General features: G+C 37.8%; 1 protein-coding gene across 6 annotated transcripts in view; it reads left to right on the plus strand.

Moving 5' to 3' along the window:
* LOC306762630 (calcium-activated potassium channel subunit alpha-1a) overlaps positions 1-12,689 on the plus strand; it is a 147,345-nt gene extending 134,656 nt beyond the window's left edge. For 3 of the 6 annotated variants that reach the window (XM_079249187.1, XM_079249185.1, XM_079249186.1), the window contains 5 exons: positions 1,120-1,314; positions 1,747-1,865; positions 1,977-2,201; positions 3,229-3,257; positions 8,397-12,689. In XM_079249187.1, coding sequence (XP_079105313.1) covers positions 1,120-1,314; positions 1,747-1,865; positions 1,977-2,201; positions 3,229-3,257; positions 8,397-8,548 — 720 coding nt within the window. In that variant the 3' untranslated portion in view covers positions 8,549-12,689. The remainder of the gene's footprint in view (positions 1-1,119; positions 1,315-1,746; positions 1,866-1,976; positions 2,202-3,228; positions 3,258-8,396) is intronic. The other 3 variants (XM_079249188.1, XM_079249190.1, XM_079249189.1) reach the window with 1 other exon arrangement.
* Positions 12,690-16,213: the final 3,524 nt, after the last annotated feature.

Raw genomic sequence — 16,213 nt, forward strand, 5'->3', positions numbered from 1 at the left:
CCAAAATCAGATAATGAGGTCAGAGATTGGAGAAATGAGTCCCTTTGAACCAAAACCTCCATCGTCAGACTGCTCTGATCACTCACTTTCAAACTTTTTTCCCCTTTGACTTTCTGTCAAGCTTAAACCTGCTCTACAGATCTGTATTCATGTTCATCTGTTCCTTTTTAATGTATAATATGTAATATAAAAAAATTTTGTTTGAGAACAATTACACCCTTTTATTAACCTTGGCGTAAAAATGACCAACACTTCAGATAAATTATACGTTTGCTTGTGTACATTAAACAATTTTCACATATTGTACGATAATTTATAACGGTTTAGGACTTTAGTTGTAACGTTCCAAAGGGATTTGCGTATCTATCATAAAAGTTTAGGTTTTTTTTGTTTTTTTTTTAAAGTAAGCCTGAATTTGTTTTGTCCTGTCCTTATTTATTCTTCACCTGTAACACATTTACTGATAGTTACACATCTTAACAACTCTCAGTAGTGTTCACTTTTTCTTACAACTCAGAAACTGAATATCAAAATGAAGTGGTATAAACCATCAGCCAAAAGGTCGGTCTTTACCATTAATATCATTCTCGGTCCTGCTGTTAGTTTTCTACTCATGAGGCTTCTACCATCTGCTGTCATATCCAAATACAGATCACTTTTTAAGACTAGAAAATGTTCAGTTTTATTTGCAAAGTTGTGATTTATAATTAAGAAAAAGAAAGTGCTTCCCAACTGGGAAGAAGCTGACTTCCAAAAACTGGCCAATCAGAATGAAGGATAATTTTCCAGAGGCGGACTTGCCAGGAAGCAACTTTGCCTGTTTGAGTCACAGCAGAGGCATTGCAAAGCAGGCAGTGTGCAGAAAAATATTCCACTCCAGAGCAGAAGTTGGTTACAACAACATACACTATCGAAAACAATATGGCTTTTTTTTTTCTTTTTTTTTCCATTGGGGAAATTTCCACATTATCATCTCTGTATGAAAAGACAGTGTCACAGTCAGTTTAACTGACTCAGTGTCGTTTTATTTATTTATTTTTTATTAAGAATCCGCATCTTCTACCTCCTTATGCCTTCAAGGACATCCTCTGACCGAAACACTAACTGTCTCCTCCCCAGACATACTTCAACGATAACATCCTCACGCTAATCCGAACACTAGTCACAGGTGGAGCCACCCCAGAGCTGGAAGCTCTGTTAGCTGAGGAGAATGCTCTTAGAGGAGGCTACAGCACACCACAGACTCTGGCCAACAGAGACAGGTGCCGCGTCGCCCAGCTAGCGCTCTACGATGGGCCTTTTGCTGACTTGGGGGTAAGTGGATGTTTAAGTGGAGATGACAGGTTTTGGCATTACCCAGCAGCACACATCTGGCCGCCTCTGCTCGTTGCTGTACTTAATCCAAGGTGAATAACAGAAATCACATAAAGCAGGCCGTTGTGGGTGGAAAACACTTTGAAGAGAACAATGAACAACACCAAGCAAGCCCCATGTTGACATACTTCCAACCTTTTTTTGTTATTGTTATACAAATTATTCAATATGCAACCAGTCTTTGTTTAGAATGGATTATTGCATGAAGTGAAAACACACCTGATTGCTGCAGTCTGCGGTGCCAACATTTAGCATTCTCTTCAAAGCCAAAACAGATGGAAAAACCTTACGGAATACACCCAGTTTTGTTACAACTTCCAGTACTTCAGTTAACTGTCATAGTGACTGTGCCTCTGCTCTGTTGCCCATCAGGATGGCGGTTGCTACGGAGATTTATTCTGTAAAGCACTGAAGACATACAACATGCTGTGTTTTGGAATCTACAGATTGAGAGATGCGCATCTCAATGCGCCAAGCCAGTGCACAAAACGGTACAATCCTTACAACCTTTGCTTCCATTTGAAACAAAGAATTTGCTGAAACAAGAAGAGAGATGAACGTCTGAAAGCTTCATCGTTTCCAATGTTTTGTTTTCTGGCTAGATATGTCATCACGAACCCGCCGTATGAGTTCGAGCTGGTGCCCACCGACCTGATCTTCTGCCTGATGCAGTTCGATCACAATGCTGGTCAGTCGCGGACAAGCTTATCCCACTCCTCCCACTCTTCCCATTCCTCCAGCAAAAAGAGCTCCTCTGTACACTCCGTTCCCCCCTCCAACCGGCAAAACCGCAGCAGTAAGACGAGGGAGGCCCGCGACAAACAGAAGTACGTACACTCACACGTTGGCTTCAGTGTGCATGCTCAGTGTTATATACCTGACCTGTATTCTATAGGTGTGTGTGTGTGTGTGTGTGTGTGTGTGTGTGTTTGTGGACAAACTGTGAAGACACAAGCACTGATGATGATTACTGTGTATTGTGTGGTTTGTGCCTGGTGTTGTTTTTTTTCTTTTTTTTCTTTTCATAATCATCTGCATGTGGTCTCCACTCTCATATCACAGCAACCATAATGTGACATTAGCAAAACAATGAACTGAGTCAGAGACTCACTTTCTATGAATATAAAGTTCTTGGCATTGTACAAGTCAAAGCAGCTTGTTTACACTGTGGTTGGAGACTCAACCATATAACATATTCAGGGTGTTGTTTGGTTTACCTGTTGTATTTGTCTAAATATTTAGCTGTTTTCTGTCTAACTTGTAGTATTTGTGGAGTAAATTACTGTTGTTTGTTGGATATATGTGCACATGATCAATGCCTGGATCATGGATGTAACGTACTGTGATTTAAGAAGTTTAATATTAGTGGAAGAACAAATACGGCTTTTTTATATGCTGCTACACATAAAATCATCCCTCATTAGCTGTATTAGTATTTTACTGTACATGTGCATTTGAATTGCTTTTTTTGCATGTCAATGTTGAGCAGGCTCTTATTTTCTGTTCTTTAAATCATAGAGTTGTAAGATTTTTTTTCAAAATTTGGTGAAATATTTTGAATTTCTTTTTGTATACCATCAAGCTTTGAATTCATTTAGGAGTTGGGAGACCGAAGTGATTCTGAAATCGTGACACATCCAAAAAGCATGCAGATTTGTTACGATTATCAACGAAAGCTATAACATAATAATAAGTGATAAGACCTCAATACATCTTAAAATTAAGATGTATTATTATGCCCAAAGTGTAGAAGCAACTTGTAAACTTGACAGTAAGCTGATAGTTATTTGTCGGTTGTGTGTTAACTGTAAATATCACTCACTTACAGTAGATTACTTACCTCTCTTTTTGAAGTGCAACAAGGATGAATAGAATGGGCCAAGGTATGCAAGTTAACGATTCTGCATGACTTAGCAACCTTTACCTGGGGTTCTGATCATAACTACGTCCTCCACGGATGTTGTTATGACGAGGGGAGTTTGTTTTTTTTTGGTTTTTTTTTAAATGATGCTCCTCAGATTTTAAAGTAAACCATGCCTCAGTTTAAGATTTGCTTTCATCTGGAAAGCAAAATGTCTGCTGCTGCTCCTGCCATGATCAGGCCCATCTCCACATTGCATGAGGTTGAGACGAAACCCCTCCCCCCACTTTGTTATTATAATTTTTTTCTTTATTTTGCATTTACTTGATGATCTGACTTTTCCTTTTTTTTTGCTGAGAAATTCTTTTTTTTTTTTCACATTCTCTCTTCCCAATACTGGTCATGCCTTTTTTTTTTTAATGATTTATTTGAACTTGAGATGGTTTGCATTGTGTGAGAGGTCTGTGTGTTTGCACATCTTTCCTATTATTGAATGCTACTGGATGACTGTAGCAGACAGTTAGATGTCACCTTTATCCTCTTATGTACATAAGTTATTATTTTACCAGCACCTGCACAGAGTAGGAACATGTTTTCCAACCGTATAAACCAACATCATGGCTCACATGTAGGTCAGACTCATTCAAATCCCCCTGATGCAGCCAAATCGCATACTTCTTCACAGAACTTTAAGAAAGTGTGTCCAGCCCTGTGCCATCGGTCACACTGAGAAAGTGGGGGTGTGACCAATTTAAAGTTTAAATTGAAGGGGGGGATATGAGTCTGTAAGTTCCCTCCTTGTAACCCTGTGCACCTGATTATGATGGTTAAAGGCGACATCCCTAAGTTCACCGTATCAACAGCAGAATCCGGAGAGAGATGGCAGACATCTTGCTTCACCTCAGGCGCAGTTCCACACATCAAATGACTGTGCTCTAACACACAGCCCTAGAGCCATAAGCTTGCTCACGCACACACACACACACACACACACATAAATGAATTTCCACACATGCAAGAATGCATGCGCCACACACACAAGGTTTGCTCCACATAGCAAAGTTAAAATTTGATATTACAACTTCACCCAAAAGGAAGTGACATCTTGAATGGCAGTGCCGATGCCTCTGAAGTGCTGGGAGAGAGTTTACAAACTTCTGACAGCTGGCATACATCTTCTCCCTTCCTCAGAAACACGGCTCTCATAGCACACTTTAACATGAAGATATTCTCTCCTAAATGACACCTTCCCTTCTTTAAGTTTTCTCCCCTGCTGTCAAGCTTACAGCGATTAGGTGCGAGCCTAATCTTAAACTCGATTATTTAGGATATTGTAAATGATTAAGTCAAGAACTCGATCGCTGTATTTGCTAAATTTAAAGATTTTCTGATATAACAGGAATGATAAAAAAAAAAAAAAAGACAAAAAAAAAAAAAAGGCCATGAAGCAGGTTTACAGGTATCCATCTCTATGATTTCTGCAACCACAAAAATACAAAAACGGACATTGGAGATAAGGTGTCGAAAAGATGTTTCTGTTGCGTTAATTATTTACCACAAACTGCAGTAGAGCCACTCCATGACTAGTCTGGTTTCAACTGACATGTTTATGTTTTAGTAACATAACTAATACTTTCATTCAAGTTAAATTTCAAATGGCAAGTAATATTCAAAGAATGTACAGACATATAAGGATGTGAGCTGTTCTGGAAGAGATTTTTGGAGAAAGCCAGGCATGCATCAGCTCATATAGCAATTGGCTGCTTTTTCCAGCATAGCAGAACCACAAATAGGAACAATCTGGACTTAGACTGCCTTAGGAGTCTCAGTTATGATTTCTGAGGTGAGTGCGGTGGTAAATCAGGAGAATAAGCCTGTATGATTGAGTGTACATTCCTGGGGAGATTCTCAAATCACTCTGTAGGCAAGAATTACTTGAATTTGATGCTAACAGCCGTGGGTTGCCAGTGGAGGTCAAAAAGTATCGAAGTGTCATGCGCCCTTGTTAGCTGATCAACCACCAGCTGCCACCGTTTTCTGGAACAATCTGTAGAGGTTGCACTCGGCATGTTGGGAGACCTGCTGGAGGAATTATTGCAGTAGTCAAGTTGAGATATGACCATGGTTTGTACCAGAAGTTGGGTTGCATACTGATTCATATGAAGCAAGATGATCTGTAGACAAAACATCGACAAAGAAACGCAGCTGATTCTTGACCATGAGACAAAGGGTTTTCCTTTTTTTTTTTTTTTTTTTTTTAAAATGAAATTCTTAGTCTCCCAATACAACAAGGTGTTTACTTTTTATTTTTCAAAGTATACTTATGTAAGGGCTATGCTTATATTTAGTTAGGAGTGATTCTGATTCTGTTTCTTCTCCCCTCCACTCTGCTAAATATTTCCTTAGATGTTTCACTTGAAACATAAATCCAGTGCAATTTGCTTTCCAACTTGGATAATAGATAATACTGCCAAACCAGAGCCCTCATTTATCTGCCTGTCATAGAAAGTGTTCACAATTTAAACTGTAGGTACAAAAACAAAAAGAGAAAAAAAAGCAGAATTTACCAATCATCAAAGGGCAGTTGTATCAAACTGCATAGACATATCTGCAACTGGAGGAAGAAAGATTACAATAAAACTTGTAACTTTGGACACATCATTGCAGAGGAAGTTCTTTTCTATTTCATTTCAGCTTGTTGTTAATTTGTCTGTGGTAGCTGACCATATGTTGAGCCCAGGAACTAAATCTCCCTTAGTGATGGCAATAACATGCTCAATTAATCTCTGTGCATGTTTAGTGTGAGTATGTATACTGAAGATTTTATCAGGATTTAAAATTTAATGGCATACCTACATGTTTATGTCGTGAGATAGCAGGAATACTGTGAGATATGTAAGAACGAATAGGAGGAAAATTTATCTAGGGAAGCAGTTGCTGGGGAGAAAATAGTTTTAGACTGAAGTGTAAACTGTAGTGTAAACATATTAAAATAACGTCACCCTCACTAGAAAGAAAAATTGTTAGATATTAGTAAATAAGTCAGTCCCATATTACTGGTACATTTCTTTTTTTTTTTTATTTATTTTAGGACCATGTAAAGAACTGCAATCAATGAGCAGTTAAATATATATTTATTTATCCCATATCAATGACTAACAAAGGGAAATTAATTTATTACCACCCATCTTTATGACCCCAAGCATGGTCATAGCAACCTATTGAGTATATATATCTGTTCCTATGTCCAAGGGGGAGCAAAGTCCCCGCCATGCTGCCAGATGACATGGAAGTTCATCCATAACTCCTTGTTAGCTCAGTATGTTTGCTTTCCTGTGCCGTGTCTGCTCCTTTCTCATCTTTAAAAAGAGACACAGCTTCAGGACTGATGTCACAAGGCAGTAAAAAAAAAACGGCCAATATGCATAGCAGTGATTTAAAAATCTAAAATGTCTTTTGTTGGAAGGACCAGAATAATGAAAATAACTCCTGTGGGTTATTCTAATTGCAAAATAATTGTTAGCTATTAATAGCTTGCACGAAGTGGTTACTATAAATTCCAGTATTGCAGAGGGCAGATGGGAGCAGATGGAGTCTTGCAGCTCTGGTTAAAATCTGGACAGGATTTCAACTCAAGTCTCAGTGTTTAGATTGTTACAAATGATTCTATATCTGCTTTTTTGTCCTAAATGATCAGATTTAGACATTAGTGAACATATCTGTAAGTTATATGTTATTAAAACCATTAGCAATGGTACAAATGTAAAACGTTGAAAACTGATTCAAACATAAGACATAAGATGAACAACTAAAATAAATATTTATAAAGTCAAGTTTTAAAGTATAATAAAAAGGAAGAATAATGCTAAATAAACAAATGAACTAAATGATTAAACTTTATGTAAATCTTGATAATTACAGCTTTCTGTGCTTCTCTAAGTATAAAGGCTAAAGCTATGAGAAAACCATGTAAAATACATGCATTGTGCACCACACGCAAAAATGTCAATTCTAGTCTGGAGTGTATTTTGTTTAGAAAGCAGAAATCTCTGAAATGGATGTCTCAAAATCTGTACATAAAGCTAAAACATACTCTGACCCTGTATGATTTCAGTGAGTATTTCTTTCACACTATAAAGGAAAATTATTCAACACAACATAAAAAGAATCTCATATTCTAAACACCATGGATGGGATGAAATGCTTTTCCCATGATTTTTTTGATGCCGATTCAATTTAAAATGCGATTCCTAAGTATTGCCAATTTTTGCATGATGACCAAGTTTACAGACTATATTACGAGCCAGATTTTCCAAATAAAAAATTCACTGGATATAATATATTTGAACCAGCTATTTTAACGTACACTCTTGTTTCAAAAGCTTAGACTGCATATAAAGGTGCTGGTTTGAGCTTGCTGCTGCACTATGTTTGGCAGTTACCTCTACATTTACCTGGTGGATGGTCCATTCTAAATAACACCAGGATGGTGTCCTGCTGGTGGGCAGTGACGTAAGTTGTGTTATCGCAGTACGCAACTTGTACATTACACAGATGAAAAATAGCTTTCGACACATCCAGCTCTGCTTTTCTCTTCACATCAAAATATCCAAAATGTGTTGGTGGAGGATGTATCTCTACACATTTTTGGAGGTTGTCCGCCATTCTCCGTCTTCTGTTTAAGTGTTTTCCAAAACTGATATAACGTCATGTTACTAATAGACAATTGAAGAGAAACATTTTGCCCTCTGCTGGAGAAAAAGGGTAACTTCCTCTCCATCTGGTATAAAAATATTTAAATATTTAAAATTTAAAAGATTTTTGGCCAAAAAGAATAAATTTAAAAATTGTAGGCTATAACAGAAATCCTGATTTTTATGTGAAACATTTTTTTCTCCCACTGCTCCTAAACATGTACTTACAAAGTTGTATGTGAAGTATGCAATGCTGCTATTCCAAAAAATAAAATTGGCTACCAGCTTAAACGTTTCAGGACCCAAACATAAAAGTGGACCTCACAGTTTGATGCTGATCATTAAAAAGCCATGCAAATATCAGTCTCACTTAAACTGAGGCAGTACGGTTGTGAATGACACCATGTTTCATTCTTTGACAAACTAACTTGTTGTTTTCTTCCTGTCTTGCCTTGTTCCCTCTTCAGAAAAGAAATGGTTTACAGATGAACCAGAAAATGCCTACCCCAGGAACATTCAGATCAAGCCCATGAGCACTCACATGGCCAACCAAGTCAACCAATACAAATCCACTAGTAGCCTGATTCCACCAATCAGAGAAGTTGAAGATGAATGCTGAACACCGTCTTCACTTGCTGACTCACCAGACATCTGTATGCTCTTTCTAAAGAGATGGTTAGAGATCACCAGTGGTGAAGTGGTGATAATTATGACACAAGGGTGTTGAAGACTCTCATTTCTCTTCACTCATTCTTCTAATCAAGGGTTGGATGGAAACCCAGACTGGAAGGGACCTCCTATGTGTATACCTTTAATGTTACTTCCATGCTTTGGACATTGTTTAATTTATTAATGTATCCATAGAGATGTACATAATGACAATCAAATAAGGATTGTACAGCCCCACCCCTCTAGCACTTTTTGGAATTATTTTAAGAGTTGACAAGAAAAAAAAAAGTATTTCCTGTTATTCTTTGCAATAGTTCACCTCTTCATGTGACCAGACTCCGTGGATAAGGTGACTAATTACTGGAGGACGAGGGTTGCAGCGAGAAAAACAGATCATATCATCTCCCAAAGATTCCCCCAGATGTGACGCATCTAACCAGCTGGGTTCATCAGCATCATATCTCCTGTCTGCTTCTGTTCTATTTGCACTAAAACTGAATAAGTTTCTTTTGACAGAACAACTGGAAACATCAATCCTCCAATAAAAGGTTTTGATGAGGTGACAGTCGGCTGGAAGAAGAAGAGAAGGAAGGAAGGGCTGCTTGACTTCGGAGGCATACTAATCTTGTTCTTGGTTTGTTATCCATCATGCCATTGCTTAAGATTTGCTACTTCACCTTGATTCTGCAAGTTGAGTGAGAGCATTCCAGGCCTGCAGAATAAAACCACATTGCAAGCTGTAATCTAAATCCCAGAGAGTGGTGCAATGTGGGTGTATGCTGGTTGAAACAACACACTTTTTTTCTGCAGATACTAAGGCTATGACTCAGTTTCAAGCTCACATGATATGTGCCTGCGAGCCATTTAAAACACACATGGTGTGGTTTATTAGCCTGAATGCATGGGAAGGATGGAAAAACGACCATTCCAGGCCTTCCTACATTCAGGAGTGTTTCAGTACACGCTCTGTGTTAAGTGTGTGCATTGCAGCCACTTGTTCCTCTAGTGTTGCGCTTTTCACTGTCACCCACCCTACTTCATTGATTTGTATGCCATGGTGCAGCTTGGAGCGTGCAGCATGTTGGATATTAGCTCTAGAACAAAAGTCAAGGTCAAAACAAGTAGTAATACTGTCTGAATGATTTGGATCTACTAACAAATAAGTTGCATTAAAACTGAGACAAAATCCCCAACTATGACTGAGCAGATCTAACACAAAGCAGCAGCTGTGTGCGCGCCCTGAACTCATTGCTGTGAAATCTGTGGCAGAATCGGGATCACGAAGAAGAGTGCTATATTTTCTGAATGTTTTGTGTTAAACATTAAGTTCATGTCTGAGGAAGAGAATGCCACATATTGCGCAAAGTGGGCATAAATGGGTCCTCCTTTGATCGGAGCAACTGCCTGGCACAGGGTTGGCACAGAGGCAGTAAAGAGCTTGGATGTTCTCTGTTGCCAACCCCAGATGTCACACGCCTCAAAACTCTCAGGAGTTAAGCTGCTGTGTTCGATCCTCTGACTCGGGGAAATGCTCAAGCATAGTTGGTGGTAATGCAACAAGGCCACAGGCTGCTATTAAGGACACTAAAGACGTATTTGTGTTCTTTATGCTAGCCTGTGTGCAACATGAGAGTGTAGTTTGCACATGCACCTGTAGATCCAAATCTAGCTCTGATGGGGGATGAGTAAACTTCATATAAATGTGTAGTTGGATTTCTACATTTGAACATTATTTTATAACCATGAACATATTCTATTTGTACTTATTTTTCTAGTCAAGAACCAGGAAGGAAGTACTTTAAGAGATTTAAAAAATAAAATCAATATCTTTAATTAAGCAACATTTCAAAATAATTTTAGTTTAATAAATCACTATTTATTTCACATTATATCAAAGCAAATAGTTATTTTTCTATCCCCTGGTCCCCTTTAACAAGCTACATCACTCTGGAGTTAATAAAGCTCAGCCTGCATGGAGAAACCGCCGTCTTCAGCCTGGCAGCTCGGCTCTGAGTGTTGGTAGAAATGAATTTGGGCTCGTCTGAAGCCTCCTTTAGTTGCACAGATACAGTCTCTACTAAATAATGTGTATGCTACTAAGCGTCCCTAGCTGAGAACATCCATATGGAAGGGTAGTTGTAGAGAAATTATGTGTTGGGGGTAGATGTTATATTTAACAGGATAGCAAATCCGAGCGCTAATAATGACTTGAAGAATATGAAGATGCTCCCACTGTGTGCAGGCCAGAACTGAATGACCTTCATTAGATGTGTTTGACCTAAATTAGGTCCCTGGAGTGGAGGAAAAGTGTGCGTATGCACCGCAGCGCAGTGTGCTAATGTTTTCCATGAAAAAAAAGAAGGAAAAAAAAATTTTTAATATGACATGGACACACTGGCGGTTTAATGCAGAGATCTTCTTCTAGGCTGTAATGGTAAAGTCACTCTTAAAGAAAAAAAAAAGAAAAAACAACCAAAAAAAAAAAAACATTTTGGAATATGGAAAAATAAAAATGGTATTGTGCTAAATATGTTGGTGTAAATTCAACCCATTATACTGACCACATTTCTTTCTCAAACAAAATGATCTAAGCTTCAATGTCCGTCTATTGGGTGTGGTGCAACTATACTGAAGCTTCATACACATTGTCCTGAAGTGAACTTTTTGAACTGTGATTACATCTCTGTCACACATTGTAGCAAAATAGATTTCTTTTCAGAAAATATGTGAGTAAAATGTTTGTACAATTGGGTTGTCAGTGGCATACTTGCTAGCCTGAACAATACGGAATTATTAATACTTCAAAATGATGCTGACTCAATATAAACAGAATCGACAAACTGATTGTTATGTTGAAAAAAAAAGAGAAGAAAAATATGTATCTCAAAATTTAAAGATCTTGGACTCTTGTAGGAATGCCTAGACTATTTAAGTACTGTATGTGACTCAAGGAAAAGTCAGATCTGGTTTTGCAGCCGTTGCTAAGATGGAAGGTAGCACCAATTCAGCAATTGTTATCTAAAGAGAGAACATCCATGGTTTTCCTGTGTTGACTACTGTCTGTTATTACAGGGTTTACATTCCATTTTGTCAGCTTGTCATCATCTACCACAAACTGTCACAAATGTTTCTTATTTGTTTACAGACTAATTATAAGGCACTTAAACATAGAACTGCTGAGAAATAGAAAAGTACATGCTGCAAACTGGCAACACACAAAGTAATGCACCATTTACTGTCATTATACTTGATGACAGCTTTTTCTACCTGATCCCTCGTCGTGCAAGTCATTCAGGCTGGCATTATTCACAACACCGGCTTGAGATGTCTCTCCTTCCTACACCTTTTTCAAATGTCTGTTAGGTTTAGGTCTTTGCATTGTACACCTCTAAAGTTTTTAGAGTGTTTTTGAAGTGCCATGAAGCATTTAGTTGAGCAAGCATCCTTCAGTCATTCAGGGACACGGACTCGCTTCACGGGGAGCCAAGTCCAAGTGTTTTCCACTGTGAGAACAGTGTCTTGTACTGACATGGAGAACATCCAAGCCATCAATGCCTCCATGCCAGTATAGTGCCAGGCAGTGCAAGAAGGTCAAGAGGAGGGCCCATACTAAGTCCCACTAAAGCGACAAGTGGCATTCAGGAGGCCAGAGGGATTGCTGAGGAGCATAAATACGAGCAACAGTCATCAGCCACACTTTGTCTCTGCTGTGTGCTCGGTTACAGGTTATCTGCCTGTGTCATGTAGTGCAGTGAGATATGGATGACTGAAAGATGCACATAGAGGCTCATGCCTGTAACATCATAAGTTTTTTTCCACCGAACAAATCAAATATGACGCGTCACATGTCACTGTTGCGTTATTTTTGCAGTAAAGGATGGATTTAATTAAGTATTTGCTGGGAATTGTACTAGATATAATATTTGGAGGTGGGTCTTAAGTCTTAATAAATACATTAAAATTGCATTCAGCAATTTTGTTGAAGAAAAGTTTCTTTTTTTTTTTTTTTTGGTTGCCTATCAGTTCAGGAAGATTTCAGGATATTGCTCTAGCGTATCACAGATAAGATTTGTTGGCATGGCGTCATTGCAGCATACAGGAGTTTGACATAGCATTCTAATTAGTTTGGATGAGTTCTAGATATGATGGAAAACTGGATTATTTGATGGTGCTGAGTTGATCTACCTGACTCTGTCAAACATAATCTGCTGATAAATATACTGTCTTGTACAAAAGGTTTGTACATAGATTGTACATGGTTTCTTTTTGTATTTTCTCAAATTAAAATGGATGTATTTGTGGTCTAAACTTTGAAACTTTGTCCTTTTTATTCCAATCACATTTTTTTTTATTCCTGTCTTCTAAATGTGTTTAACTGTTATTTTAGTTATTTTACAAATTAAGAATATATATATATATATATATATATATATATATATATATATATATATATGTATGTATGTATATGTTTGTATGTATGTATGTGTATGTATGTATGTATGTATGTATGTATGTATGTATATGTATGTATATGTATGTATGTATATATATATATATATATATATATATATATATATATATATATATATATATATATATATATATATATATATATACACATACACATATATATATATATATATATATATATATATATATATACACACATATATATATATATATATATATATATATACACACATATATATATATATATATATATATATATATATATATATATATATATATATATATACACATACACATATATATATATATATATATATATATATATATACACACATATATATATATATATATATATATATATATATATATATACACACATATATATATATATATATATATATATATATATATATATATATATATATATATATATATATATATATGTATATATATATATATATATCTATATTAATATATATATATTAATATATGTGAAGACACAGTTGAAATAAATCTGCAGTTTTTGAAGGAATATTAACCCAACCAAACATGGTTTTATCAGTGTTTAACAAGAGAGTGTTTGGTTTGCTGTGTTTATTTCATCAAGTCAGTACCAAACCACGTCTTGCACATATTGTGAACTGCACTGATAAAACAGTATCCAAATGATACAAGTGCAAAATGCAATAAAATCTAGCGAAGCTGCAACATTAAGTAGCTGAAGTCCAACATAAAAACAACTAAGAGAATATATCTTTCTTTTAGAAGAACACAATTATGATTTTAACAATTTCCCAAATTAGTTTACCTTTTATAACTTATATAAAAAATAATGTATGGTGCAGTCTGGGTGTATGCTATATAAAAATAGTACAGAGACAAGTGCATAGAGGAAATACTGAAGAGGCTAAAAACAAACAAAAACAAAACAGAAAAAAAATGTTAAAATTTGAGGCATAAAGGTTGTCATGCAGTAAGCAGCTCATATTTACGTGGCCTCTATGTGAAGCATTAAACAACTTTTTTCCATGTATGAATATTTTCTATTAGACTAAATCAGAAATCACATCTGTGTGTCCACATCACTTCAGTGCTGCAGAATCTTACGAGACTCCACTTCTGACCTTGGGGTATCATCAGGAAAAGCCTCAGATGAATGCAAACTAGTTTTTCAATTCCCCTCCCTGCTGAGCGGTCGGTGACCCAGCCGTCCCAGTCTCACCGCCAATCCGCCTTTCCATTGGATCTGGCATTAGTCTTGATTTACGCTTACTGACATGCTATTAGCTGCTCCATCACTTTCACCTGTCAGACTGTCAATCAAAAAGGATGCACAGTGATGGGTGGGAATAGCTTTCTGTCCACACCGGCCCGTATATCTCCACGGAGACACTGACAGCGGATGAGCAAAGGACATCATACCAGGTATCTCACTATGCTGTCGTGTCGGAGCTGTGAATGTGCACCACACCAGGATGCCGAGCATCTTAATGTGGATTTGGCTCACAGATACAGTTATTTAAGAGGCATACGATTTATTGCAAAAATAATCCTTTCTGTCCGTTGTCGAGCTAGAACTTGCCACAGCAAAGCCTGTGCAGTGATAAGGATGCCATTAAACGGTGGTAATGTCAAAAGATTTTTTTTTTTTGCCTTTATGTAACCTCAAATTTCCAGTTCATATAAGGACTCTAGATACATTGTATTGAAACCCGCGTTGACCATGTCAAGGGTACTGTGATATCTTCTGAGAATCCCTCTAACATTATGAGCAGCACCAATTCCAAGGTGTTATGATGTAGCAGGATGACTTCTCTGAAAGCGAACCACTCCTACCTCATGGCTAGAAATCAGTGGACATCTCATAAGTCTCCAGGCCCTGCCCTCCTCCTCTTCCTCCTCCCTCCTCCTCAATGCTCCTCAGCTGAAGTGTGCAATTTCACACTCCAACGTCAAACAACTGCTCAGAAGGAGAATGTATGACCCACCCTGGCATTTGTCCTCATTTCTCTCTCAAATGTGCAAACACTATTACCCTTGGGTTATCTTAAGTGGTGTGGTGAAGATTCGCAGCCTCCCCTGTCTTCTCCTTGCCAAACACACCATCAAAACACGACAAGCGGTGGGGACAGAGCGGGGGTAAAAGACAGAGTGAGGAGGAGGGAGAAAGCGATGGAAATGGAGCAGATGTTTGTGTGGCTGCTGATTTGTGGCCTGATAAGGGTGCTACACAGGCAGCTGGAATTGATGGCTTGTTAGTGAGGACGGGCCCCTCTGTGAGATGTTTTCAAAATGATTGATTTACAATAAAGTGGCTCCGGGTGTGTGCATGCAAGCAGAACTGATGCAGATCGATCCCACTGAAATTGATTGATCAGCCATTTAGCTTGGCAGTGTGTTTACCGAACGAAACCAAGCAGGACTCTCCTCCAGGCGTCTTCCATCCCCCATAAAGCAAAGGAGAAATGCCACCTCTGGGCCTGTCTCATTTCTCTGGTGGTGGCAGGAAAAACAAGCCATATCAGAGTGTGAACCATAAAAACGTAATCATACAGTGAGAAATACTGGCATAAACGTTTACGATTATGTACTTTATTCTGCTATCAAAGTGTCCTTCTGTGACTTGGAGATACTGTGCCTTTAAAAATAATGATGAACCTGCTCCATGCAAAGGGAGGAATAGCGACTGCCTTATCACAGTGTCACATTGAGACGTTCAGAGGGAGGTGCAGAAGTAACTAATAACACTGGATTTCAGTAAACAAGCAGCTTTTTCTCAGCCATACTTAAAGCTGGCACATCAACAACCTTTAGCCTTGCTGTTCTAGTGTCATTGAGATTACCGTTAAACTTGATGTAGAATAGCCCTCAAGTGTTTAAGTGCTTCATTTATGGGTGGTACCTTCAGCAATTTTAACAAACAGTGCAAGGAAGGGTCCCTGTGTGCATTTTATAAGGAACTTTGCTGATGAATAAAGCGCAAGGACAATGTTTACCGAGTGACCTCTGTGACTTTTCTTTACTTCCTGCCTGCCAAAACAAACCTCTCCACCACTCAGCTGAGGACTTAAATCACCTGTCCTCATTCGCCTCATCCTGTTATTTGGATAATTGCCGACAAGAGCAAGCTTTTCCATTCTCAGGA

Source organism: Telmatherina bonti, assembly GCF_933228915.1.
Source record: "Telmatherina bonti genome assembly, chromosome: 11".
NCBI lineage: Eukaryota > Metazoa > Chordata > Actinopteri > Atheriniformes > Telmatherinidae > Telmatherina > Telmatherina bonti.